This window comes from Corvus brachyrhynchos, unplaced genomic scaffold (assembly GCF_000691975.1).
Source record: "Corvus brachyrhynchos isolate BGI_N302 unplaced genomic scaffold, ASM69197v1 scaffold97, whole genome shotgun sequence".
Lineage (NCBI taxonomy): Eukaryota > Metazoa > Chordata > Aves > Passeriformes > Corvidae > Corvus > Corvus brachyrhynchos.
This window is the reverse complement of record NW_008239758.1, coordinates 4,631,544-4,659,342: the sequence shown is the minus strand read 5'-3', so window position 1 is coordinate 4,659,342 and position 27,799 is coordinate 4,631,544. Positions and strand designations below refer to the sequence as shown.

General features: G+C 39.5%; 1 protein-coding gene across 1 annotated transcript in view; it reads left to right on the top strand.

The window, feature by feature from the left end:
- ABHD17C (abhydrolase domain containing 17C) overlaps positions 1-24,987 on the top strand; it is a 28,147-nt gene extending 3,160 nt beyond the window's left edge. Inside the window, exons 2-3 of the mRNA XM_008640072.2 lie at positions 19,926-20,105; positions 23,249-24,987. Of these exons, the coding sequence (XP_008638294.1) occupies positions 19,926-20,105; positions 23,249-23,468 (400 nt within the window). The 3' untranslated portion in view covers positions 23,469-24,987. The remainder of the gene's footprint in view (positions 1-19,925; positions 20,106-23,248) is intronic.
- Positions 24,988-27,799: the final 2,812 nt, after the last annotated feature.

Below are 27,799 nucleotides of genomic sequence, written 5' to 3'. Positions count from 1 at the left end.
TGTATGCTTTCATTCTTAATGCAAATTCCTGGCGTTTGGCCTCCAGTCATATGGTAGTGAACTGTAATGCAAAGTTAAAAGTGAAGTCTTAAAATAGAGGTTCACTGTGCCATCAAAAGCATTTAGTCATCTGTGCTAAGTTCCGTGGGAAGCTGTTGCTCTTCTGAATCCACCAGACATTCCACCTGGCAGCAGAAAGGAATCATTAAATTGTTGGAAGTCTGAGATTCCTTCTTTTTTCCTTTTAAATCGTGCCTCTGAAGTACCACTGGTACTTAGCAGTCATTAATTTGTCGGTGTGTTTTGAGAAGAAGGTGGGAATTAACCTGTGCTTGGAGGAAGCTGTCAAATTTTAGAAATGATGGTGAGCTGGCAGGGGTTGCCATCATGGCTGCAGATTTTTGTATTTTTTCAAGGTCGTGAAACAAGGATCTTGCTATCACATACACATTTAGGAATCAAACCTTACATAACAAATGATTATAAAACTGTCTGAGAACAGTGGATGAGAAAAGAAAATCATCAAATTCCTTTGTTCTGTTTCAGTTATCAGCCTGTCTTTGTAAGATCAGTCTCAACTATTCTCCATTCTCTTAGTCTTTGTAAAGGAAACTTATTTCCCTTAATTTAAAGGAATTTAGTATTTCTCCTCATGAATAAAGTATACTCTTAAGTGATAATTTTACTAATTACCGATTTTCAATACTGTCTTTCAGCCCAGTAAAGATGTTGACATATAATTTTATTCCCATAAAATGAATTTTTATAGATTTTTCTTCAGAGGTTGTAATTGTAGCAATAGAGGTTGTTCTTGTTCTAATATCAAGTATTGATCAGTAGTTAATTTGGGCTTTTACATATATTTATTTCCACTTGATTAACGAATTTCCATCTGGCATCTCGATGTTTATCAAAAAGAATTTTCTATCTTATTGCTACAGATCATATTTATTGTGTTTTATTTTAGTCAGGTTGGTCTGGTTTTGTTCTGTTTGTTTCAAATTCAGAACCAGATTGAAGAGATGGTTTATCAGACTGTCTTTTCTCATTGTCCATGTGGTTTTAAGTTGCTGCTTTTTGTTCAGATGTGTCTCTTATCCTAATATCTGATTGTCTTAATGCAACATCTGTGCAAAATGACTTGATTGTCCTCCTCTTCCCCCCCTTTCCTGAATTCCACATGGGAAGGTTGAACTTTCTAACACTTTTACATTAAGACAATGTACAGTACTTAAAAACAGGATGCACATGCAGGGCTTGGGTTCAGTGCTCAAGCACAAAACCATGGCTGCTTTGTCGATCACATGCTATTTATATTAAAATCAATTTGTATGTTCCCAAAAAAATTTGGAGAAGGTTGGTGAAATGTTTTAAAATCCCAGTCAAAAGAAAGAAGGCACTGCTGCCCCACTCCGTCTGCTTCTGTAGAAAAGTATCAAGGAGCTGTTAGTCCATCTTCTGCATCCGTAAAGGAGATGAAGAAAATGTAATTGATAAATAGCTTAGAAGATGTGTTCTTGTTGCATTTAACAAAATACAGCTTAATTTGTTTTTATTACTTGTGGTGCTGATTATCAGGAGATTATTGCTGTTTCCTTTGTAGGGGCTGGTGGAGAAGTCTTACATTGAATAAAATCAGGAAACAGCCCTAATTGGATTAGACCAGAGTGATAACTAATCTTCTGAGAGTGTGTCAGTTTAGTTTGTCTCCATTCTGATGTGATGAGGTGGTTACAGCTTTCCAGGTGAATAACAGCTTCAGGGCTTTTTACCTTGCCTAATCAAAATAGTCAATTTCTACATCAATGTTCTTTGCAACAGAATCTTCTTTCACCAACACTGTATTTCTGTGCCAAATTCTTTAGATTGCATACTTAAAGGTTTTTATTGAAAGTTACCAATTAAACTCCTGACATGACCAAAGGCAATGCTTGGCAGAGTCACAATTAATAGTCCTGGAGTAATAGGGTTTCCTTTCTTCATGGAGCATCGCCTGGTAGATGTTTTCAGTCATACCAGCTTTTCAATAATGTTGTTACAGTGTCTCCAAAGGATTGTTTAAAGGTACTGCCCTCTAAAACTTAACTTATTCTACCTGCCATGGTCAATGCTTTGAGAAAGGCTACATATAACTTTGAGCAAAAATAGAAGCATACACAATCCTCTTCTGTTGTTGTCTATGCAATGAGCAGAGATTAATTCAGATTATGAGCGTCCCTGGGACAAATACCAACAACTGTGCAAAACAGGTGCTCTGATGTTCAAAGTTATTCTAAGTGTTTACTGAGCTTTGGTGTTGTATTACGTCTTTTAGTCACTGAAGTAAAAGTAGTTTTGTTAAATATTTCCCTGTTTCTGTCAGGACTGCAAGATCAAAGCTTGTTAAAAAGGAAAAAAAAAAAAAAAAGGAAAATTTTCACTGTCAAGAATGTTTTGCAACTGGTGTTATTTGGGAAGAAAAATAAGCTGCCGAAGAGCCTTTGGCCAACAGTACTTGCTCTCCTGAGTGTAGATAGTCCTGAAATTCAACTGCCTGAACTGGAGATGTTGGTTTACCCTGATGTACAAAGGTTGTAGGACTTGGTTCTCAACATCATCAGAGCATTGAACATAAAAGATTTCTAGAGAAACATGTTGTTAAATCCTCCATGCTGAAGTAACTGCTTTTTAGCACTAAATTACATGAAGTGCATGAGAAAGGCAAGCTTTTTCTCCTTCTCTGGATAGAGAAGTGTCACCTTTTGAGGCTGAGCTGATGGTTGTCTGCCATGGCTGTTTGACCTGTGCACGTTGTTGGTAGCTCTTAGATAGCTGTGGGAATGGGTAGGTGGAAACCATTTCAAGGTGTGCAAGTGGTTATCTGCCAGCAGCTGGCTTTGTGGGAAAAGCTGACTTAGTGATTGGATATTTCTGTTTCAATACTGAATGAAGAAAACAGGTCTTTTTTAGTTTTCTGGGGTTTTTTGTTCCTGTGATGTTTCCTCATGTGGAGATAGACTCGTACAAGGGCAGTGCCATGTATTGGTTGTTTGGAGCCTGACTGCTGGAACAAAGGTCTGAATTTCCTATTTCCTTTTAATATGATGTGCCTGGTGGAGAGGCCAATGTGATGATACTAACTTTCCATCCCTGCCCCAAACGCACTTTTAAGTTCCACAGTTGTATTCTCTGTTGGCTTTAAGGTCAATAGTCTCAAAATTATGCAGCAGTAGTAAAGAAAATGAGCAAATAACTTAGGCGTTTGTTTTTTTCCCCAAGCTGATAATAAATTTAATGAATAACTAAGAATCCATTCTGCCCTCCTTCACAAATGTAAATCAATTGCAAGGCTGCGTTGGAAGCAGTTGAAATGAGTCATAAAATAAGGGGCAGATGTGTTGTGCCTAACATGCGTGTGCACATTCAGGCTCGCTTTTGCCAAGTAGCCCCTAAGAAGATCAGAAATCTTTTCCTGTGGATTAGGAGATAGCTTCAGTTGCCACTGAACTTAAATTCAAGGAATTGAAGCTGCTTACCTGTGTACAAGATGAGGAGTTCCTTGTGCGTCCTTGAATCTACGAAAGAAACGCTTACCTGTGTACAAGATGAGGAGTTCCTTGTGTCCTTGAATCTACGAAAGAAATCTTTTTATAATTTTTAAATGCTGGTGGCTCTTAGGTGTCTGAAATGAAGTGTTTAAGAATAGGTTTTTTGTCTGACTCTTAAAGCTTGGGTTTGTGTGGCTTAAAATACAAACTCAAACCAACTGATAGGCAAACCTCCTGTATCTCCTGTGTCAGTTGGTGGTGGATAATTGAGATTGCTGCCGACGAGCACTGGTGAACTGAACAAGCAGTTGCAGTGACCCATTTGCTACTGCTTCATCTTGACTGCCCTGCTTTCCAGTTTTTAGATGAATGACTTACACTGGTCTTGCGTGCTCAGCCTGACATCTGATGATGAAGCTCAATTTCATTCCTGACTAAAACTGAGTGTTTGTTGGCAATGGGTTTTTTTCAGTGTGTCAGGTTTTGGGAGCAGTGGGAAATGTGGGATTGTAAACCCAGGAAACGCCGTATGAACACAGGGGAATAAAGATGCTTTTAACAGAAGGCTAAGAATGTAGAATGGGATGGATGAATAGTGCACAGTGTCAGCTTAAGGACAGAGGAACATCTTTGCATTCTTTATTCCAAGGGCTAATTTGAGAAAAATGGGTTACTGTTGTTTGCACATTAAGCTCTGCTGCCTGCAAACAATCACAGAAAGGTGCAAGCATGGGTCAGTTGTGTAATGACAGAGTTATACTGGCATTATCTGTATCCATATCATTATATTTTTTAACCACTGTGTTAGCTTTACAGAACAAAGGTTCTCCTGTTAAAATGAAACATTGTGGTTGGATTTGCTGACTATGAGACCAAATAATACAAAGGCACAAAATTGGGCTAAACAGCAGGATCTGGCTCAATGCCCACCTGCCTTCCCACCCTTGGTTTCATGTCTCCTGATAAGCACATGCATGTCTTTGGGAAAATCCCTATAATCATGAAATAAATCTGTAGCCTCTCAACTTTCAAAAAGGGGAATTCCATGTGGGTTAGCAAATGAAGAATGATGTTGATGTGGAAGATGAGGTTTTCAGTTAGTACGCTTGCCTCAAAGTCTAGAGGGAAAAAATTTAAATGAGAGGTAATCTCAAAGTATTGCCTCTAGTTTTTATTTTGTATTGCAAATCTTTTAGAAAAACTTCACATATGCTTTCCTGACAGTAGCATTATTTATTGGTACAGTCTCTTGAAGTTCTTTCTAGGTGTACCTTTCAAGATGAAAATTCTGTTTTCAGCTGCTGATTTGGAATTGATTGTTGGATTAGACAGTTTGGGCTATGCTTTTAGGAAGATCAGTGCCTTTTTAAAAAATCCTGCTTACATGTAGAAATGTTACTTTAAGAACTTTGACTCATGGCAGCCTTATTTATCAGCCAAGGCATGCTGCTAAATGAACTGCATAGCTCAGTGTCTGGCAAGTAACCCTTCTCAAGGCATGCAGTGCCAGCTAGAAGCTTTAAGATACTCTTTTTTATGATTTTTTTTTTTTTACAGAACACTGCCACATTTCTTAAGATCCCAGTATGTTAGACCAGTTAATTTTAACTTAGTGCTATGGTATGGCCATTTCTTTCTGTGTGCAGCAGAGCAACTGTGGAGTAATGGATAATGTGAGCCAACAAGTCTGAAAGTTCTGAGAACAACTTCAAAATATTTCTCAGGAAAGCACCCTTTAAATAGTATGACGTGAAATGTTTCCCCTTTAATAAGGTTGTTTATAATGGGTTTTGTTCAGATTATAGAATCTTCCTAAGTGTTCCTCCTAACTTTTAGTTAGCTTTGCTATGAATGTCCTTACAGAACTGGAAAAATGGTGTTCAGCATCAGCAAAGAAGCAAAACCAGCTGTGTATTTTTCCAGTGTGCAGATAAACTGAGATAAGGTTCAGATTATTTTAGCATTATCCCATGAATCTTAATAGTTCTTTAAAATAAATTAAACAAGACTCTTCGTCTTAACTATTACACTATACAATAAATTGCAAGCCTTAATAATATGCAAAATAAAAAAGATGACAATAATAATACGAAGTAATAAGTAGTAATACAAAGTGAACTTCTGTTGAGCACTTTGCAACCAAAGTGGTGTATGGAACCATCTATACTTTAAAGGAAAGTTTGAGAAGTTAATTTGCTGCCATGAGCATTGGACCAATTTGTGCAGAACTTAATCATTGTCCCAGTTCTGTACAGTTCTTCCCCAGCATCTAATGAATTTATTTAAGGAGGATTTTGGCTGTAGGACAGCCTAGGGAAAGTGGGATATTTCAAGAAAATGGTCTTGGTTTTGGAGCATGTTCTCCAGGGCAAATTTACAAAAGTCTTCTCCAGCATGCTATTTGTTGTTTAGAACTTCATTTCTCACAAAGGCGTTCATACGTTTAAGTGTCATTTTGGGTTATTTTTGAAAGAAGTAGCTAATTTTGTATAATATTTACTTTGGAGGTGTTCCCTGGACAATTCTTACCTTGAGGCAGCTACTCAAGAGTCAGTCAGTTTCTTCCTTCCCCTAAGACTCACGTGTACCTCAACTTGCATATTTAAGTTGTATCACACATTTTGTTTGTAGTATTTTTTGTTGTAGTACCCTACTGCAAAAAGCTTGTCTTTTTCTGGTAAAGCATGAGCTTTAATGTGTGTTAAGGTACAGAAAAAGTTACTGGTTCAGTCTGGATATGAGCATCTCATCAAGTTTAACAAACTGTAAAAGTACCAGAGTTGTGGGAAGAGGCGGGGTAATGTTTCAGCTGCAGTTTTGCTATTTTTATGCATAGGGGTGTATGAATGTGTAACCTTTGCTCACACTGGTTAATAAATACACTGGGAGTTACCATGTGTTGCAGGCAGCACTTTCTGATGCAAGAAGCAGCTCCCTTTCAGGAGTCAGTACAGTAGTTTAAGATATTAAGTGGGGTTTCAACCTTAAGCTTGTCCAGTGTGCCTAAAAGGTTTTGGCTTGCTGTATCTTTGCCAGCTTCCAGCCTTCTGTTTCTCTGATAGCAAAACCCTTTGCCCTCTCCCCTGAACTCTTGCTAATTATTCATGTAATGTGATGTTCACTTCTAAAGCCTGCTGTGCGTAAGTCCAGTACAATTAGTTCTTTATTCTCTCTTTGAAATTTGTACTAAAAATCAATATGATGATGCAGAAATGACTATCTGTAAAGGAATACAGGCACAAAGTTGGCTTTTAGAAAAAAGAAATTGTTCTGATTTGTATTTGCATTAATAAAAAATGAAGATGACGGAACGTACTTGAATATAATTTGGATCTGAATTTTTGATAGATCTTGAAAGATAATAGTGTCATAAATCCTAAATGTTCATAGAGTTTTATAGAGAGCGAGTGGGTTGTAAAGTCTCCTTGATTTGTTGAGTTCTTTTCTATCCTGAGATTAAGGAATCTGGTGCCAAATATCCCACCTTCCAAACTGGATGTCCTTCTGTCAAAGCTCATCTTAGATCTGTAGATCATTTTGTGTAGAGCATTGAACAGATACTATTGACACAAATAGAATCTGGCACCTTCACATTATTTCAGGAAATTACTCTTTCCATCCAAAAATCCTCTTAAATATTCATAATAAAGAACACAAAACCTAAGGATCTTAGATATTTCTTACCTGGATGTAGTTCTGAATTTGTTGCATTTCAGCAGCAGGAGAAATTGCACTAAAGTTTATTATTCTCTTTGGTTGACTTTCATGGCAATTTTCAATTTTTTAGTACATTAATTTGCGTGTTAATTTGAAATAAAGCTAGCAGTGTTAGCTTAAACTTAGCTCATTTAATTACTGAAATTTTGAGGGGGAGAGGAGGATTTAGCAGGCATCGTTTGTTGTCTGTTACTCTGTTTTTCATCCTTCCACTATTCCCAGTTTTTCTGGGCCAAGTGAACTATGTTCTTTCATGTTGTTCCTTGTAGAACTGACCAGACTTCTCCTTAAATATTTTTTTGAATTCTCATTCAGTATTTCTATTTTGCCTCTCTCTTGGAAGCTCTATGGTATTAGCACAAAGGGAAACACTATATCCATTTGTAAAATACAACTGTGCATAAATAGGAAAAATGTGTGTTGGGGGAGGAAAGAGTAGAAGCTAATAAGTGAAAGTGGCCATGTTGTGGAATGGTGAACTGCAGAAAACCTACATGACATTAATACACTTCTGTGCTGTTATCTGTTATTTCAAAAACAGAAACGCCAGCAGTACAAGACTTCCTTATGCTGTGCTGGTTTATTGGGAGGCAGTTAAGTGCCGGTGTGGCATGGACTGGAATTGCTAACATTTCTTCCTGCACAACCAGTTGTTCTGTGGTGATACTGCAGTCAAGTAGGGAGCCTGCATGCTTTACAAGGACTGCATCAGAGACAAAGAGGGGGGTGAATAACATCAGGAAGCTGCTTTTCTTCTCATTTTTATTTTTTTTTAATTTCTAAGATGCAGCTGCAGATCAGTTTCTACCTTTAGCATCAGCTGAAATAATGACCTTAAGTGATTGCATTAACAGTTGTCCTTGATCCACTGCGAGGTACTTCTGCTTCTTGTGGCATAGCTGGTGATTGCTTGGTAAGCATCCTTTTTTTGAGAGAAAAAAGCTGACTAGCAAGAAATCTTTCACCGAAAAAACTACAAAAGCAATTGGCCCTGTTAACTAGGTGTGTTGGCAGAAAACAAACTCTGCAAGTGTGCTCTTTGATCATTGTTAAAACCTCTTGATTTACACAATCTGGGCAAAATGTCTTTTGCTCCATAGACTCGGATGATCCCAGATAAGACAGCTGGATAAGCTGAACACGTATATATGACCTGGTTCCAGGAATGAATTTTCTCATCTGAGTTTAGGAAAGTTAGTACTTTTCTAAATGTACAGAAGTACCCTTCCCATTTTTTAGAATAGCATTTGTTGCTTTAAGACAGGTTAAGTTTACTGATGTGCAATGTTTCTACATATCATTAAATGCAGCTGTATGTTTCTGTAATAAATTACTTTTTTTGGTGCTATCTTTTCAGGTCCTTAGTGAGCACAAGACAGGTTTTATGAGCACTTCAACAAAACAGAAGTACACAGCAGAAACTTTGACTCTGTACTAAATTTTATTGTACACAATTCTAAGTAGTATTTACTGGGAGGAGGGAAGAGGGATTTAGCCCCTGGGTTTGTGGTGATAAAGGCTGTGGCTAGGAAATTTGATTTTTAAGCTCTGAACTAGTTATCTGTGGTCTGCTGTTCTAAAACATCTGGTACTGTTAATCCTGGTGATTGCTATATATTTTTTAATCATCTTAGGTTTATATTGACTGTTACTGGGGGTTGAACATTGATTGTGCTAAAAGTTCATTAAAGGAACATGTGCAAGATGAGGATGCTTGGGAAGAAAGGAATAGAAGAGTCTGATTTAAAAGTCAAGAGTGCCAATATAAAAATGCACAGAAAAAGACAGAACACTGAGATTTTCTTCTCTCTGAAAAGATGCTGGATGAATCTTTTCAGGTAATAAATCACTTTCATGAAATGACTGTCATCTTACATTTGCCATTTACCATTCTTGGTATTTGCTAGAATATTTAATGAATCTGCTTGAAAATGGATAATTGAGAGAGACGGGAGAGACTCATCAGAGAGCTGTGTTTCTCTGTAAGGCTGTGAATTTGGCACTTTTTGAAAGCAGATGTTTAAATGTATGCAGATTCACACTGTGACAAAGCTCAGTGTTTTGAGCAAATAAAAAATTGGTATGTGTTTTCTCCACTTACCATGGGGTAGGGAAAAGTAGAGGTTACAGTGTCACTTAGCCAAGTAGGATTTCTTCCTATTTATAATTCATGAGACATGTAATTGCAGAGGAAGCGCCTATTGTTTTGATTCTTAAATCAAAAGAAAATACTGCCTTTCTTCAAGTCTGTGGAAATGGGTAGAGTAGCTCAAAGAGACATGAAATGTTTCCAGGGAATTGAAGAGGACTATCTGAGTGGGATGTACGGCCTCCTGGATAGCACAGGCCATGAGACTTCTTCACTGGGCGTCTCTATAGAGCTCTCCAGTGTTTATGAGGTATGGCATTTCTTTGAGAGAAGCTCATTCTTACTTAATAACTTACTTCTACAGTGCTTGAGCATATTAATGTAAGTCTATAAAGGAGAGAGAAATCCTACTTCCAGCTGAGTCATCTTCACGCAGTGCTGGCTGCTGAAAGACTCATGTTCTGGGGACAGATGCATTCATCTGCTATTGGTCCTTTTTAGGAACACTGGACCAGTTCACTGTCATGGACCACTTTTGTATCAGGACCTCTCTGCCATTCTTGTTCTCAATCCTGCCTTTCTGCTCTCTCTTCTCTTTTCTGTTGGAGACTCAAATCACTGCCTGAGCTGCACTAATGCTTCTGGATGGAAGAAATGCTGCATCCAGTTTGTCTGCTTGCATTCTTCCAAGGCCTTATCCATTCCAGCTCCCATGTAATCCTCTTGGACTCCAGCTCTGGTGCTCTGTGGGAGAGAAAGCATTCAGATTTGCAGGGGTCTTTGAAGAACAGTGTGAAAATGCCGGCTGTAATAGGATTTTGGCTACAAGCACCTGCTGTTTGTGTAGACAGTTCAATTTTTTCTTTGTTCTCCTCTGTTAGCATTATGGAGATAACACTTGAATCTTTTCTTCTACCATCTTGTGTTTTAGATACAGCTACAGTTGTCTGTAAGTGATGTAAGGAAAATGCTGTATCGGTGCTACGTATTTCACATTTAATGGCTTGCCAGCTGTATCAAATAATCATAGCAAAACCAATTCATTTAATGCTGCTAATATTTGAAAATGTGAAGTTCTTAGTAAAACCTGTAGATGAAATAGCTTTTACTTAGAGATTGAAACATAGACAAGATTACAATAAACAGATGAAAGAGAATGCAAACAGAAGGCAAGAATGGAAAGAAACCCAAACAACAAACAAACTGCGAAACAGAAACCCCCCACACAAAAGAAAATAGTTAGTTAGTTGCATTCAAACAGTGGTGGGATTCATTACCTGAGCAGTTCAAGGCCCAAGATCTATAGATACCAGTTTCTGAGTGCTCTGCTTTGAATTTTTTCACCTAATCTTCCAAATATTAGTCTCCAACGTATTAATTCCAGCATGAGCAAACCATTTAATGCTGCTACAGCATCCAGGCAACTAACTGCCTTCAGCAGAATTTACATATATGCTTCTTGTTTCAGATCCTTAGGTCAGGAATACCTTTTTTATGAGTTACAGTGTGTGTGACTAACCAGCTGTGCAAACCTTCTGGTGTGACGTTTTTGCGTGAGCTTTGCAGTTTGATCCATTAGATTGGTCTTGTTTCATCCTATGCTTATACAGTGATAACTATTTTCAGCTAATACACTGTGTGGTACACTGAAAGAAAAGGGCATTTCTTTCTGTCTTGACTGTCCTGGTTTGTGCACTGGAGCAGTTGTTCCCTGCTTTATGGGCAGCTGGGCTGTAGTGGGTGGAAGGGGAGAAATGTCAGAGATGGGTGGAACAGGCAGCAGCTCTGGTCAAAAGCCACTGTGCTCCTCCCATAAATAATCCCAGCTCATGAGTCAGAGGCTTAGGCCTTGCATAGGTGCAGCTCATGGCAATTAGTGCCACAGCAGGGTGGCCTCACCTGGTGGTGCTTCAGGTGTGTAGGGGTAAGGGAAATACATCAGGAAGTTGGAGTTTGATGTGAAGAGTCCTGGCAAGAGCAGTGCTTGAGAGAGGTGCCAGAGGGGCTTCAATGAACAGATGGAAATGCTGGAAAAAGAATAATACAGTGCTTCTGAACAAAAATGCTTTGAGAACTGTGGAAGAGCCACAAGATTGTTTCCTCCAGGCTTGTAAACCCTCAGTTCCCCAGTGCTGAGCCAAGGCTGGTGAGGAGGGTTATGTGATGGGCTTGGGAGGTGAGCCAAAATGCATTGGCTCACTGTGAAATTTCAGCCTCAGGAGTAATGCAAGGCTCTCCAGTTTGGAAGTAGCTGAAATCGAAGAAACAGCTATGAAGGCACAAAACTTGTGGGAATGAATAATCAGTATTAGTACTTGTACTCAGGTTTGCTTAATGTCTCCTAGGGAATCAGTTTCTGTGTTAGTTGACACATACTTGTTTTAACTGAAGTGCATGGATATCATCAAGTGTTTCTTGGTTTTGATAACAGCCCTTATTAGGAGCACAATTTTAGGAAGTAGTTTACATTATTTTTCAGGTTTTGAGTGTAGGATGCCCAGTGTGAAAGTGCAGGCTTTTTGCAACAGTAAAAACATGGTTGAAATTTTAATGTCACATCAAGTGTTGTGAGGAGTATACTCATCTGTCTTCCCTCTGCTGTATTAGAACATAGGGTATGTGTGCAGTTGAAGTAAAAATACCCCAGCAGGAGAGAGATGAGATGAGATAGACAGTGAGGGTGAAGATAATGGATTCCTTCAGAAGATACTACAGACTGAGCTTCTCTGTGAAAGTAGCTGAATTTTTTCTGCTCTCTGTTTATTTAAATGTACTTCAGAGAATGACTGTATAGGTTTTGTACACTGCTTGCAGTAAAGAGTACATACTAGAATGTAGCAGACTGAGTTTTTGTGAATTATTGATGCTGTGGTCATAAAGATGGTTCTCAGTGGCCAGCAAAAGTTTCCAGTCTTCTGTATTCCAGGTTTATTTGCTACACAGCATCTTAATGCAAAATACTTCATTAAAGTTAACTCCAGTGCTCTATTTTTAAGATAACTGGAGTAAAAAATTCATTTTGTATGCCATTTACCTGTTGTGTCTTGGGACTAAATGGTGTGAATCAAGATTGCTCTAAGAAAGCACTTTGCAAGAAGCAAGAAACTATTATGAGTAGAGAGCTCCCACATTTGTTCAAAACTATAATCTTGTGCCAGGGCTGACTGCAGAACCCCAGAGGATTTTTAAGGGTGCTAAAGCAAAGAAAGTTGGGGGCAGTGGGAATTGTTTGAATATATCTATGTTTAGATCCTATTTCCACTAGCTTCTTGTATTTCAACTTACAGTGGGTTTGGTTTGTATTTGCCCCTGTGATTAGAGAAATAAAACAACCCCCCAACATTTAGAGGGGACTATTTAGGAATTAATTTAGGAAGGTGCTCACTCCCTCTCATTGCATGAGTGTGCACTGAGTTTGGAGTGTTATTCTCCTTTTGTCATAAAGCAGTGGAGTGGTGAAGGTAGGAGTTCAACAGATGGATCAGCCACATCATTGCTCGTTTGTCTTGGATGTTTTACGAGAGTCCCTTTTGCTTGTCAGTGGCCTTCTTGTTTTCACTCAGTATGAAAGAATTAATGCTTGTAGAGGCTAAGTTATTCTATTACATCAGCATGTCTGTGGCACAAGTTCCAGCTTAAATTTCAGTGCACATTTAATGAAAACTCTGTTTCCTGCTTCCCTGCTATCTAGGGAAATAAAAAACCAAACAACCGAACAAAAAAAACCCCAACAAACTCTCAGGCAGGCAGAAGCAACTGCTCCAAATCTGTTTGTTGTTTATACATAAAACTGCTAGTTCATGTGGTAGACAAATGAGCAATCTATCATCTACCAAAATCAGTATCCTGGGTTATTGTGGTGCTGAAAAGTCATGTTATAAATACAGTTGAAGTTCCTCAGTACAAGAGAAAACAAAGGAGGTTTTACTTCTTAGTTCCTTAAAACAAATACATCTGCAAACACAGACTGCCTATTTTTTGCCTGGGGGAAAAGGAACTTCCTTGTAATGATGAAGCTGGGGGGAGAAAAAAAAAAGGAGGGGAGTGGATTTACTGTTCAAGAGCACTTGGTTTGGCTCTGAGTCCTGAGCAGTTTTACTTTAGTCAGAGAAGGTGTTTCCCACTTCAAAACATGACATCTTCAGGAGCCTATATTTGAGGCAGATGAACAACAGGTAACTTAAGGCTGTATTTGAAAAAGGAGCATTTTTTTAGACAAACTAGCATTATTTGGATTAAAAAAGAAGTCATACACATGTCACCCAAAAGCTACTCAGTGCAGATTAGCATAATTCAGTTAATTTAAAATGTAATCTCATTACAGTTTGTAGTGGGGAATGCCATGAAATACCACTTTACCTACCCTGGTTGTTCAGGGCAAACTTGCAGTGGCTTCACCACTCAGCAGTGTGTAGATCCCTGTTTTTGTCATGGATGCTTGAGCTCTCCCATGATATTCAATATCTCCAGTGATACCCAATATTCTTGTCAGGACTTGGCTGAACTGTGAGCACAGTTCTCAGTGTTTGATAACAGACTGCTGATTGTCACAGGACAGCAGTCAAGAACCAGTTGCAGGGATTTCATGCTTTGGTATAATTAAGTTACTGCAGGGCAAATGATCACCCTCAGAAGCACCTAGAAGTTGCTTCCACTTGATCCATTTATTATTTATATGAAAAGAGGAGCTGGTACATCAGTGGATTAGCATTACAGTCACAGAGTCCAGCAAGCCTGTAGTAGTGTGGTATTTGCTAATAACTTCCAAAATTGCCTTTAGGAGGGCATTTTCAAGAATCATAGGTTCGTTCTGTAATTCCACTGTCACTTAGCTTATATTGGTTAGCACTGGGGTTTCCCCATAGCATAACCAAATGACTCTCTGGTGTGGTAGTAAAAGTAATAGTGATATAAAACTGTGGTGGATTCCTTGATTAAGTTTCTCTGTCAGCCATTTAAATTATTTTGAGAGTGAACACATTTGTGGAATTACTTATCTGCTCCTGTGACAGTGTGCAGGAACATATGCCAGAAAAATTGGTTTCTCTTTTTTGCAGCTTCATAATCCAGAGTACAACCCGGTTTTGGCTCTTAGCACCATGGAAACGTGAAGTGAGAGTGTGATGTACCTGAACTTGAATTGCATAGTACTTGTAGGCCTGGAGAGGAATAAGGTAGAGAAGGAGAAAATCTCATGATTTAAAGCGTCAGTGTCAGTAAAACAGTGAAGAATTTTAGACCGATGTTTGTGTGGATTCAAAGAAACTGGCACAGGGATACTTGCTGTGTGCCAGGGTTTCCTGGGAGTCTTGAAATCTGATTTTTCTCATTTGACATTTCTCATTTTATGGTTAACTCGAAAAATCCTTAATCTAATGCCTTCCTCTCAATTTAGTGTTGGCATTTAGACTGAAAATCTGCTGTAATTTCTCTGGTATTTTGGCTGACGTGCTGGAGTGGTACTTGCTGAAGGACAATGCAAAATTCTGTGTTTTGTTCTGATATTGTCAATTTCTTTCAATAATCATTATTGACTGAGTTGCTAGTGTTGATGTATTTTAATGTAAAAGTCACACAACATAAAATTATAGTCAAGATATGCAGTCTGCATGTGTGATTTATTTAATTGTGGATTTTTGTTTTTCTTTCTACCCCCAAAATTAGAATTTTAAATTCATACAGGATTAAATAGCCACTTATTTCTGAAAATGTACATTGGATATCTTATGGAAGTGTATAATGATGCTGGACAATATCTATCAGTGGTTCTTAACAAGTGATGTAACTTTCTCTGGATTATTAAACTTAGAGATAATGCATTTTGAAAAGATGATGAATTGTATGTTGTGACAAATGGGTTTGTGTAAACAGAAACTTGAATAGCTTATGAAGAGCTGAGCACATGTATATTCTAGTAAAGGTACTCTAGAAGTCATTATTTCCTCCAAATTGTGGCATGATTTGTCTCATTCGTGATATATGCTGGTTTTTCTTCATGTCTTGAAAATGATTTATTTCATTGGTGTTTGCTGGAGAGGGGAGTGCCCAGTTTCAGCCTCAGTCCCCTTGTGAGAATGCAGGAGCTGATTACCTCATTTTCCTGGCCTTGTAAATTTATGTACTTTAGTTGTAAGGAAGAACTCGCCCATCAGTTGCTGCCTTAGTTTAGTAGCAGTTAAACACTAGGTCTCAACAGCATTATGGAATGGGGTTTGTGCCATCAAAATGCTCTGCATAGACAGTTTCTGTGGCCATTCTTGAAAACTAATTTGTTGCTGAATACATGCTGCTCTCTATGCTTTCCAGTTCAGGTAAGGGATAATGGGACAGCAAATACAAAAATTCAAACTGAAAATGCAAGGTGAGGTTAACTTCATGGATTCAGTAAGGCTGAAAAAAGGACTGGCCTCCTTAATGAATATGTATTTGGCACCTTTGAGGACTGGCACAGATGCTGATGCTTTGGCCATGAACGTTGCAGGGCTTCAGCTGTGACATGTCTGGAGTCCCTGCAGCAGCATTCCACTGGCACTCTCCACTGAGCAAGGAGAGAGTAAAAATAGCAGTGGTAAAACTTTCCAGCTCTATGGCTCAAAGCTGGAGCCTTGTGGGGAGGAGGGATTCAGTATCTTAGGCTCATAATTAAAGATGCTTTGAGATAATACATAGTTTGCACACAGTGCTGTCAGCCAGACAGTATGAGGTACTTTGCATGGCAGTGGGTGCCATCATCGCTGTTGTATGAGGAAATTGAGGAGGGACATGGCCCAAGCCATGCAGCCCAGCAGGTGAACCAGAAGTAGCTGCCTCATCCTCTGCTGTGCTCTCTGTCAGCAATATTCCCAGTCTTCTGTATCCCACTGATCTGCTGGCGTCACTGAGGTCTCTAATTACGCTGTGAAGGAATAAGTAGAAGAGTCTGGAGTGTGGGTTCTTAATAACCAGCTTCTGTGCATGTAGTTCATGGAGAGACTAGAATTGCCTGTAAACCTCATTTGTATTAACTGAGGCAGTAACATGGGTAAAAAAACCCCAAACTACTGTTACTATAGACTCTGGAGTGTTTTGGGGCCTTAGCTAGACCTGGCCTGAAGCTCTAGGTACAGAGAGCTGTACTGCTTGTGAAGGTTGCTGGGGGGTTTTCTGCACAAATAAATGTAATCTGTATGCCGCAGAGAGTACTTGTGGGTTATTGAGAGTGGAATAGGCTGGAGAGCTTTGAGCTTTGCCACCTGGAAGTATTTGTGGGTAAAGGGGAGCAGAAATGTTTGCATCATTTATACAGCAGTAGCTGCAGTTGTCAGTAATGGAGTTCCCTCTGGGGAAAAAAGCATGCCTGCCCTTTTTTCTTCTTTTATTTCCCCCTTTGTCAAATCAGGGTTTTGCATATGTCCATGGTAACTGAGTTGTTTCCTGCTTTGGCTTTGCTGAAGGCTGGTTTCCATACTGTGGTGTTGCCCTGCTTGTTTAGAACTCTCTCATGGGCTCCACAGGAGGAGTGTCCAAGCATATCCAGAAATTTTACTTGGCTCTCCTGCTCTGTCGGATGGAGCTCTGTTTCCACAGAGACCAAAGCTTGTGTGTTTCAGGGAAGTTATTTTTAGGAGCTGCTGTTTAGCTGGTGGAAAGACTTTCTTCCTTAATAGGAGAGCAGACTGTAACAGGATTCCTCTTTTTCCAGGCTGTCTTTTGCCTTTTTCTACCATACTGTTTCCCTTTTTCTGTGTCACCCAGTTTCCCGTTCATTGCCGCCTTCTTACCCATGTCTGCGCTTCCTCCCTTCTCTTTCACTTTCTGTATCTCTGTTCCTATTGTGCAAGGATCTGATACAAGGAAGTTTGCAGAAAGTGAGGGAGGGACCTGGCCTCTGCTTTAAGAATGTTGGGCTTTAAAGATAAAGCCCCCAGGTGAGTTTGTACCTGGGCTGAGCTGTGCTTGCTGAGTCACCACTGGGCAGTGTTTTTGAGGGTGCAGAGGATCACGGAGCCAAGCCCTGGTCCTCAGCTCCAAGGACTTTGCACAGCTCAATTATTAATGGCCTTCGCTCATGAGTTGTCCTGTGTCCTTTGGCCTCACAATAAATAAATATTACATGTAGCTGTTTCTGCTGATGTTTGTGGTAAGCTCGATGTCTTGTCTGCTGAGTGATGACCTGATGGTAAAGTGCTTAAAAAGATACATCTGTTACAGTAACACTTCCTTCTTGGAAAGGGGAAGTGTCCCTAAATAAAACAGGCCCAGAGATTTTTAGTTGTCAGTCAGTAGCAGTGTAAAGCAGAAAAGACATTTGCTCTAATTGGCTAAGAGTGCACTAACTCAGTGTCCTAATACCCTTTTACAGTTATTAATTTTGTCCAAATTGTCACATTGCCTTTCTTTGGAGTTAGATATTGAACAGTTGTGGTGATGAAGAGCTACTTTAAGTTTAGACATATCTCTGGGCTTTTTAAATGATGCTGTAGACTGTATCTGAGTTTAACTGGCATACTATGAAACAGATTTTTCTCTAGAGTACCTATTGCCCCAATAGCAAGGTACTCCCCTTACAACATGAGATGTTTTCAGAAGCAAGCTAACATCAAAAGGAGTGAGTCTAAAGCCAGATCAGTGTTGAAGAAGATTGCCATACTAAGGCAATTGGATGTGTTGAATTCCCTGGCCACCCTGTGCTGTCCTATTATCCTCTGATTCTAATTCGAACATCTGTTTCCACATTCTGCTTATACTGTAAAACCTTTTAGAAAGGGAATTTCACATTTATCATGATACCGCAGTTCAGGATGACATTGCAGAACCTGCCAGCATTAATGTCGTTCCACGCCCACTGAAGTGCCATGTAGATGATCACGTTCCAGTCCTGTTTTCTTGTATGTCCCTGATGCTGATGCATTTCTGCCTGTCTTTAATATCATGCAACAGCTGGCAGATAGACTGGATGCATGCAGTGCCTTTGGGGTGCATGCCTCCAGCCCTCCCCACCCAGCAGCTGGAACAGGCTGTGAGGATGAGACTTTGTTCCAAGGTCCTGTTAACCAAGCCAGCCAGGCCCTGCTGTGTGCTGGACCATATCTAACACTAAGGGAGAAAAAAGTCTGCTAAAAGAGCTGCACAACATCTCTTCAAAAGCACCAGGCTGTGGCTGTGGTGACAGACCGCCAGCATGAGCTGCTGCTTGGTTACCAAGAGGATAAAATTTTACTCCAAAGAGATATTTTTATACAGTTGCTTATTCATATAACAGAAGATGCCAAAAGCACCCTTACGCTCAGCTGTACAAAAATATTAAGAAAATTTCAGTTTCACAGGGGCTACAATCCAGTCTAGTTACACTTCATCATAAAAAGAGGCAATCTTGACAGCCTGTAATTGGACGATTATTACTGGATTATTCTTAATTTTAATTATTAATTGATCTTTCTTCCATTGTAATTTTCTCTTTTGCACATACCAAATCATTTAGCTGCTTGCAAGTCAAGTACTCTCCAGGCCTGCTATACACCTTGCAAACAGCTTTGCAAGGAAATTGAAACCTTTCAGGTGTACATGGGGTACAGCCTGAACTGCAGGGCTTGATTTTCATTGTCACAGCAGTGACCACAGGACTGTAGATGGTGTAGGCTGTCCAAAAGACATGTTTTACACAAATAATTTTCTACTAGATACATGTTCTCTTCTGCATTCGTGAGAGGTGGAGTTACAGAGAGAAGTATTCTGGGTAAATAGTTTATAATTGAGTAACAGCTTTGATTTGCAGCTTTCCTAACAAGTTGTGGTGGGCAAATACTCTTCCTATCCACTGTCACCTCCTCCTGTGCCCCTTCCAAATTCCTTTCTATTTTGCATACTTTAAATGAAAACTGAATTAGTCTCTTTCTCAGGTTTTTTTGCAGTGTGAAGCAGCGCACAGGCTGGGACAGTTTTATAGACTGGATTGAAATATTGGGGAGCCTATGAACTCCCTATGAACCCTGCATTTTATGGAATGATGTATTTTTATAGTTACAAAATAAACTTGACACGTTTTGAACTGGAAAAGAAAAATGAGGAATATTTTATACTGATCAGAATCTGGAAAAATGAACAGACCTGTTGTCTTTGGTGTCACTAGCAAGGCAGTTTTGTCTGTTTATTCCAACTACATGGAATGAAAGGTGGGCAGAGGAGTAACTGTCTTGTTTAATGGTGGAAGGGCTGTTAGCCTCTAGGACATCCAGCTGAAATTCCTGAGAGTGACTCTGGATGGGGGGGAAGTCTCATTTATAATTAATTTGCTGTGCTGTGGAGTGAACGACAAGAGGTGTTCTGAAGAAGGTGAAAATTAAATACCAAACTGCCATTCCTTCTTTGAGGATAGCTCTCTTCAGCCTGTGTAATGTTTGGGTTGTTTACTTTGCTGGACTGTTTTAAAATTTAAACTTGTAAGTTCATGTCTCCTAGCAATAAAGACCCACAAAGGATAGGAGGGATCCTTTGGGTTTTATCCTCTACTTTTGTTTGGTTGGTTTGGTTTTTGCATCTGTGATGTGAAATGCGTTTTGGCCTTTTTTTTTTTTTCTTTTTTTTTTTTAAAGGGATCTTTCTTTTCTCTGCAGGTATGGTGTTAGTCCTGAGAACATTATCCTGTATGGTCAGAGCATTGGTACTGTCCCTACAGTAGACCTGGCATCTCGGTACGAGTGCGCAGCAGTGATCCTCCATTCTCCCCTGATGTCTGGATTACGGGTGGCTTTTCCTGACACCAGGAAAACCTATTGCTTTGATGCTTTCCCAAGGTATGTATCAGTGCTGCAAGGGGGGGTTCCTATAGTCACCCATGCTCTGTAGGTGTTTAAAAGGGACTGGTGGTGTAAGTAGATACCGAGACTTGTATTTGTTCCTCCCTGGTGGAGATCTTGTAGGACCCTGATTTTGTGACCAAAACAAAGTCCCTGTCCTGTCTTTTAGAAGATTTTAAGCTTGTTTTGGGAAGCTCTAGAAAGCTATATACAACTGGTTTTAAGACAAAACGTTTGCTTTTATAGTGCAATTTTCACTGGAAAAGCAATTGCAACAGACTTAAGAGTACCCAAGTATTTGGGTGTGGGAGAGGTCATGGGAAGAGGAGATATTTTAGGAATCTTTTAGAACTTCTCATTTGATCCAGTTTACGTTATGGGAGAGTATGAGAGGGGAAGCCAGTCTCTCGATAGGAGGGCAGGGGGAAGCACAGGTAAAAAGCGTAGTGGTCCATGGAAGGGAGAAGATAAAACACACACTGAAGTCTTGGGCAAAACTTGGCTTTGCTTCAGAAGTCATGCTTGTGATAAGTATAGTAAGGAATATTCATTGCATTTCTTATGTTTGTTTTATTTTGGTTACAACAGATTAAATTTAGCAGCTGTGGGAGGCTGTAGGTATGAATCTGTATGCCAGAACAGCTAGAAGGAATGGTGATGAAGTAGTAGTGGCTCTCCCAGTCCCCATGTTTAGAATCCTTTGAAATAGATTATTAGTTAATTAATTAACTTGTTGGAGGTGCAGACTGAATTTGAAGCACTTACACTCCAGCTCATTCATCATCCTCAAAGCTGAAATCCAATATTTACAAATGCTTCTGCGAGAGAGGAAAAAACAAAGCCTTAAACATAGCTCTGATTACAGAAGTAACAGTGATTAGCTGTTACCAGCCAAATCAAATAACAGTTTAAAAAAGACAAGTGGGAAGGGGAGCAGTGACAGCAGATGTGCTGTAGCACTTGAGTATTTTGTTCTTGCCCTACTGAGCTGTTCATTGCTGTCACTCTGACTTCCCTGGTACTGGGAGCAGTGAAAATAAACAGCAGTGCACTTTATGAATGTGTGCAGCTCAACTGTCTGTCTGCACAGTGGGAAACAAAACAGTTCTGTGTGCACCTACAGTGAGTTGCTATTATGTTCGTTTTATGTTGGGGACTCCATGAGAATTTGGTCTCTGTAGATTCTTCTAGCTGCAGAGCTGTGTGGCTGAGAATACTAAGTAAGGCTAATGTGCAGTTTAAATACTGCTTTATGAGTTGCTGAGTTGGCAATGGGACGCCTTCCAATTTTCTGCAAAATATAAATATTATCTGGCTTAATGGTCTGTGAATATATGGGAAAAAAATGGTTTCATTATATGAATACTGAAGTGAAAGGGCTTTCCTACAATAAATGAGAACTTAGTGTCTAGCCACAAAAATCATGCATGAACATCTCTCTAGCTGTATGTAGCTGATAGGTCTGTCACAGCAGACCTTTCATGGGCTTGAAACTTCAGTTTATATAGCATGTGGATTATAAAGTATTTACATTTGGCTATGATACTAATTTTGGGATGAAAATGGGGAAGAACAAAATTTGTGTTATTCTGATACCTCTTTTATATTGGGATTTTTTTTCATTCATCATAGTTGCACACAGCTGAAGTTTCAGGCAGGAAAAGTGAAATAGGCTGCATTTTAATTTTAAATAGCACCTTAAATGGCATGAAACCTGTGGGGTTTTTTTGAGAGATACAGAGAGAGAGAGACAGAAATGTGTTTACACTCAGCTGTTCACTGGAATACCAGTGGCAGTTCTCTAGAATACTAAATGCTGAGGTTTGTAACTGTGAGGCTTAGTGCTTCAGTTTACATCTTTCTAGTTAACTTTATATTTTCGTAAAACTTTCTTGAACCTGTTTTTAAGTCAGGGTATGCTGGCATCTGTATTTTTTAAATCATTTTAAGCAGTCTTGGTCATTTAGTAAAATCAATGGTCACGCCAAAATTGCATGCCTGCTTGTTCTTCAGGAGCAGGAAAATCCAAACACCTTTTATTAGCTACCATGAAGAAATAGATTTGTCCTCCCACCAAATCGAGTGTTACCAAAACTCATTTTTCCACATTCCTCCATTTGTTGATGGAAGTGGAGCTGGTAGGAAGCTGAGAGTTCATTAGGACATGGTGTCTGTACCCAGATTTGGAATCACTGGTAACTACCAGCGTGAAATGGCTGTCTGGAAATAAAAGCTGTCGCCTGCACGAGGAGAGTCAGGGAAAGCTGCTGTTCACTGCTTGCAAGTTCATGTGCTACCAGGGTGCTTCATAACTGGGGTTTGCTGGCCTGACCTCTTAGGTGGGAAGGTGCCTTTGTCACTCTTCCCTTCCCTCAGAACCCATTTTTCTCTGACAGGTAGTCTCAAGCTATATTGGTGTGCTACGGGTAGCTGGGCAAAAGGAAAAACGTTGCTCTAAGGCCACTTTGCAGTCACAGCTGGCAAAGAGGCTGGTTCCATAAAGTAAAATCCTGTGTGATTTCTGTGGTTTGCAGTTAAATATCCCTGTGTAATGCTCTTCTCCCAGTTTTCTATTTCATTGTTTGAACTTAAACAATCAGTATTTAGATTGATTTCCTTTAGCTGAATCTGCCTAATTTGGAGGTTTAAAGACAGGTTCAAGCTCCATGAGCCAAGGTTTTTTTTTTTTTTGGTTTGTTTGTTAATGAAATCTTGCAACTGGAATGTAGTTAATTAGTTCCTAAGCTGTTAAATTGGAAGGTGATAATATGTCATCTGAGAAGAGTCCATGCATGTAGAATGTCCCAGGGAATCTTACTTGCCTCACAGTGCTTTGGGTGATGGATACAGTCACTATTTTGGTGGGGGTTTTTTGGGTGCCAAACTTTATTTGCATGCTGCCCACTCAAACTTGTTGTTAGCACTGGTGGGATGGTGGTGATGGCAATGCAGGCTCCTTTTTGTAGTTTTTTTTGGGAATGAGCCTTGTCTCATATCAGTTGTGCACAATTCCAATGGTCTGCAGCCATTTAAAAACATGCAGTGTTAACTGGGTTGTGTCAATAGTTAAGCTTGCTTTCTGTAATGTTATGAAACAGAAACCCCCAAGCTGAGCTGTGTCTTTCTTTTCCTTCCCCCAGCATTGACAAGATCTCTAAAGTGACCTCTCCTGTGCTGGTCATCCACGGTACCGAAGATGAGGTGATCGATTTCTCCCATGGCCTGGCCATGTACGAGCGATGTCCACGAGCAGTGGAGCCCCTCTGGGTGGAAGGGGCTGGGCATAATGACATAGAGCTTTATGCACAGTACTTAGAGAGACTAAAACAGTTCATATCTCATGAACTTCCCAACTCCTGAAGAAGCCTACCTGATTTTACCTCAGTTACTGTGAACGGAAGAAATTACCTGTTTTTGCACATGCTTTAACTGGATAGCTGTAATAGCTTTATACTATGAAGAAATACCCTGTCTTGAGGGTGTTCTAATCAAACATCTGATGAAATTTGTCTTTTATATCTGGAAATGATTCTACTAATGCACACAAATATGGTCAACTACTGTAATTCCAACAATTTTTAGCTTCATTGCCCTGAAGGAAGTGGGAATCCTAGCTGCTTTATGGGGACACTTTTTACCTAGTGCTGTATTAATCGAAGATCAGTTTTCTCTGTCTCACTTCAGATCATTTATAATTCTGTCCTACAAAGACTTTTTCCCCACCGTGTTCTCAGTGTGGGGAACACAACTGTTACGAGCTACAGCTTGTTCTGAACAATCATGGGTTCAATCTAAGGGAGTACTTTCTCTGTGCAGTTTCTAGCTGTGGTATTGTAACTGGAAAGTTATTGTGATGAAGTTCCCCCTCCTCCCTTCTAGTGTTCTTTTGTTAACTTACTGATCTTCCCAAGTGAATTATTTAAATATACTTTTACCTGAAAATAAACAAACTACTATATGGGGCTAAACTCTGTAATGACCTCTCCATTACGTGTATAAACATAACTGGAATATTCTTAAAGGATCTAGGGACAAAACTGCTTTTGTTTAAAAATAAATGTGTAAATTTACTACTAGAAAACTCATTTTAATATTCAGATTGTCTGAATAATAGCCATAACAGACATTTCCTTCTGTAAAGCATTCCTGTAGACTTTTTAAAAGTACTGTACATATTTGAATTTACATTGTGCATAGATTCTTAATTGGTAGTTTTAATTTAAGTCTAGTTACAATAAACTGCAAAATTCTGGTTTGTATATGATTGAATACATTTTGTTAAAATATGTTTTTATCCCTATATTATTTTGCTATTAAAGTTTTATAAAGTTTCCAGGACAAAAAAAAAAAATTTACACATTTATGTTTTGATGAATTATGTAACTAAATTTTCATTGAGCTGATCTTTTTAGTTTAGAAGTAATTTGATTCTTTGACACTGGAATCGCACAGATTATGCATCAGAAATGCAAAACACTTAAAAATTGTTACACTACTAGCATAGGTCTAATTTTTCCAAATTTAAAGGCCTTAAATGTACTGTAAGCCTCAGATTGTTGTATAAATTGATCGCGATTGATTGCAGTTTGTGTCCTGTTGCTAGAAAGCAACACAGTGATTGTAATGGAATAAAGGATGCATGGATTAGAGCTTGCTCAAGTTTGGAATCTTATTTGGTGCATAATTTTCATAAGTGAGGAAAGTGTAAAAACAGATTTCTTGGTAGAGTAACCTGGGTATGTAACTGAAATATGAAGAGGTTATGTTTAAGTGGTGTTCAGCTGGTTCTAAGTAATGAAAAATTATGATTCACTGCCTGGAAGAAATATTTGAACATAGTTATTATGAATTCTTATAACAGGCCTGCAGTTAATTTTCAGTGCTGCAAGTGTGTGTTGTCTTTGATTATTGCCTTGCCCCTGTTAGTGCAAAAGGGGAAAAACTTGTCTTTTCACTTTCAGAGACATGAGGACATGCGTCCTGATCCACATCACCTGGGTGCTTAGACTCTGGATCTGGGCATCTGTACTGTCTAATTGTGACTTTTAACTGTCCCCCAGCAGTTCTCTGGTGACTCTTCCAGCCAAAATTGTCAGGTTTTGCCTAATCACGACCTCAAGCTCAGCACTTCCCTCCTGTATTTTAAATAAATAGGCAGATACTTGTCTGACTTTGTATATATTTATTGTACCTTCGGAAATCCACAGTGGCTTTCTTCCATTCCTACCTGTGTTCTCCCTGGGACTGTAGCCCTGTGGAAACCAAGCTGCTGTGTGTGGTACAGGTATTCAAGGTAATGTTGGAAGGGTCAGCCTGTCCATGGAGTGACTTGGGGGATTTTTACCTAATTAGCTCTGGTTTTTGGTACCCACATTGATCTTTGTGTTGCTCTGAAACTTCAGAAAGTTTCTTCTCCTCATGACCCCTTGTAGCTACCCTTTTACTTTAACAAACTGATACTTCTAACCTTTTCCCTATAAATCAATTTTTTGATTACTACTTTTCCAAGTCCTCCAGTCATTTTGTGACTTGTCTTGGCACTTGGATTTGTTTTTTGCCAGTATTCCTCTGTTAATGAGAACCCTGAATATGAATTCAGCATTGTTATTTATGTCCCATGGTCTCAGCACTTGCAGCCCCAGTTCATGGTGTTCTGACTGAACATGGATTTCCGCTTGTACTGTCTTTTATTTGCCTGAATTCCTGCTTAACTAATTCTCAGAGGGGCCTCCCTCTTCTGGCTTCTGCATTGTCTGGTTTGGTTTGTGAAGTTCATCTGCATTAAACTAACACAGGTGTTTTGCTCTTAATTAAAACGTTAATGACCTATCATTGATCCACCGGTATGGATCATCTTCCCTCTCTTTTAATTCAGTAATTTCTTAACCTGTTTGTTCCCTTAAATAGTTTTCCTTGTAGCCCTGTTCTCATCCAATAGTTCTTAAGTGAATTCTGAAATTTTTATGATTTTCTGATGTGTGCTCTGTACAAAATAAATGCTAATAGTGAGCTGCTTTGCATTATAAACTTGTGTCAAAGTTTCAGGCATTTCAAAATACTGCTGGTCAACCTGCAAACTGTTAGTTGAAAAAATGTGGCCAATTTGTGAAGATGCAGTTTCATCCATGACAGTGGATTTCAGGTCCTCATTTTTTTAATGGAAAAAATTTTTTTTGATTTTTTTCCCCCAATATTTTAATTTTTAAATTATAGGAAAGGGGATGATGCGAAGTTATGAAAAACAAATTTGGGCTGAAAAAATAGTCTGTTCCAGCAAACTGCTAACATTCTGTAATTTAAATGTATAATGTGGGCCTTTACAAGAACTTGTAATGCATATTTTAGTGCTATCAAGGTGTCACTGTAAAAATGGCTCTGTGTGCCTGGATAAATTATGCAACGGGTCTCCCGAAGGTGTGAGTGATCACTAACATTTTGTTGTTGATGGGGATGCTCTGTCCATTTTTCCTGTGTGACTGACTGTTTTTGTTCATGTGGTACAGCCACAGGTGATGTATGGCTTGTTTGCAGGAAGGTAAGATGTGGTACATCTGTTTACTATCCATAGTTGTCAAGTGTTTGTACTTTGAAAAAGCCAGAGAAGAATGTTTGTTACAGCTTCAAAGGTGTCATTTTCCAAGGAGTCTGATATGTATCCTTTTAAAATTTATGTAACTGTTACAGATTTAACTTGTGCTCACATGGGGGCCTGTTACCTGTGTTGCCTCTGCTGCGGTTTTGTTCCTTGTTTTTCCTTGTCACTCCTGTAACTTGTGCCAGCTCTGCTCAGGGTGCTGGCCCTGGAACTCCAAATACCCAAACCTGTATTTATGCTTAGCATTGTACACATCTATAAACTCTGTATTGCATTTGCTTTTTCTAAATGGTGCTAAACATAGAAGTAGAGACCCAATGTGTTTGCTTCCTCTGGTTATTCGTTCAGCCGTAAACCTTGGTTGTTCTCGTTCGGAAAATGTTCTCTTCCCCAGGTCTGTTCTTGTGAATGCAAACTAATGATCTCAGTTAAGCCCATTTAATTAATTTCTGTATATCCTTCTATGTGGAACTCTCCAAACATTTTAGCTCTAAAATTTCTCGTGTTGGAAATGCAGTCGTTTGTACTCCGGCACTGGGTAAGGGTAGGGTGGCTCTTTGATGGTGGGCGCTCCACTGTTGGGAATGAGGTCAGGCGCAGAGACTCCCTGCTCGGTCTGTGTTGCTTTCCAAGTCCGGTGGTAACACTGAGGTCAGATGGGTGTGAATGTCAAAGCAGGAGGTTGTACTTGTTTCTCATAACTTTGGTACAACAGTAAAAAGCAGGAGCTGCTCCTTGCAGCAGGAGAGCAAGCCTTGCTCCTTTGCCTCTGCCGATGTCTAGTTTTGAAAGGGTTTCTGCAGTAATCAAACTAATTTTGCAGAAAGTGTAAAGGTAACATGCCTGCTGTCTTAAAAAAAAAAAACAACTCCAAGAAGACCCCTACACCATTAGTAGGTCAATTTTAAATTGCCTTCTGGTTCCTGTAAGGGGGGAAGGTGTTTTGGTCTCGGTGTCCTCAGGGCCCGGGGCTGCGGGACTGGGAGCGCATCACGTCGCTTTCTAGAGTAAAATCGTATGCCGGCTGTCCCTGCGGGCTGTGCTCGCCCTGCGTGGGACGGGGCTGCTCTTCCCTCGCTCCAGAGGCCGAAGCATC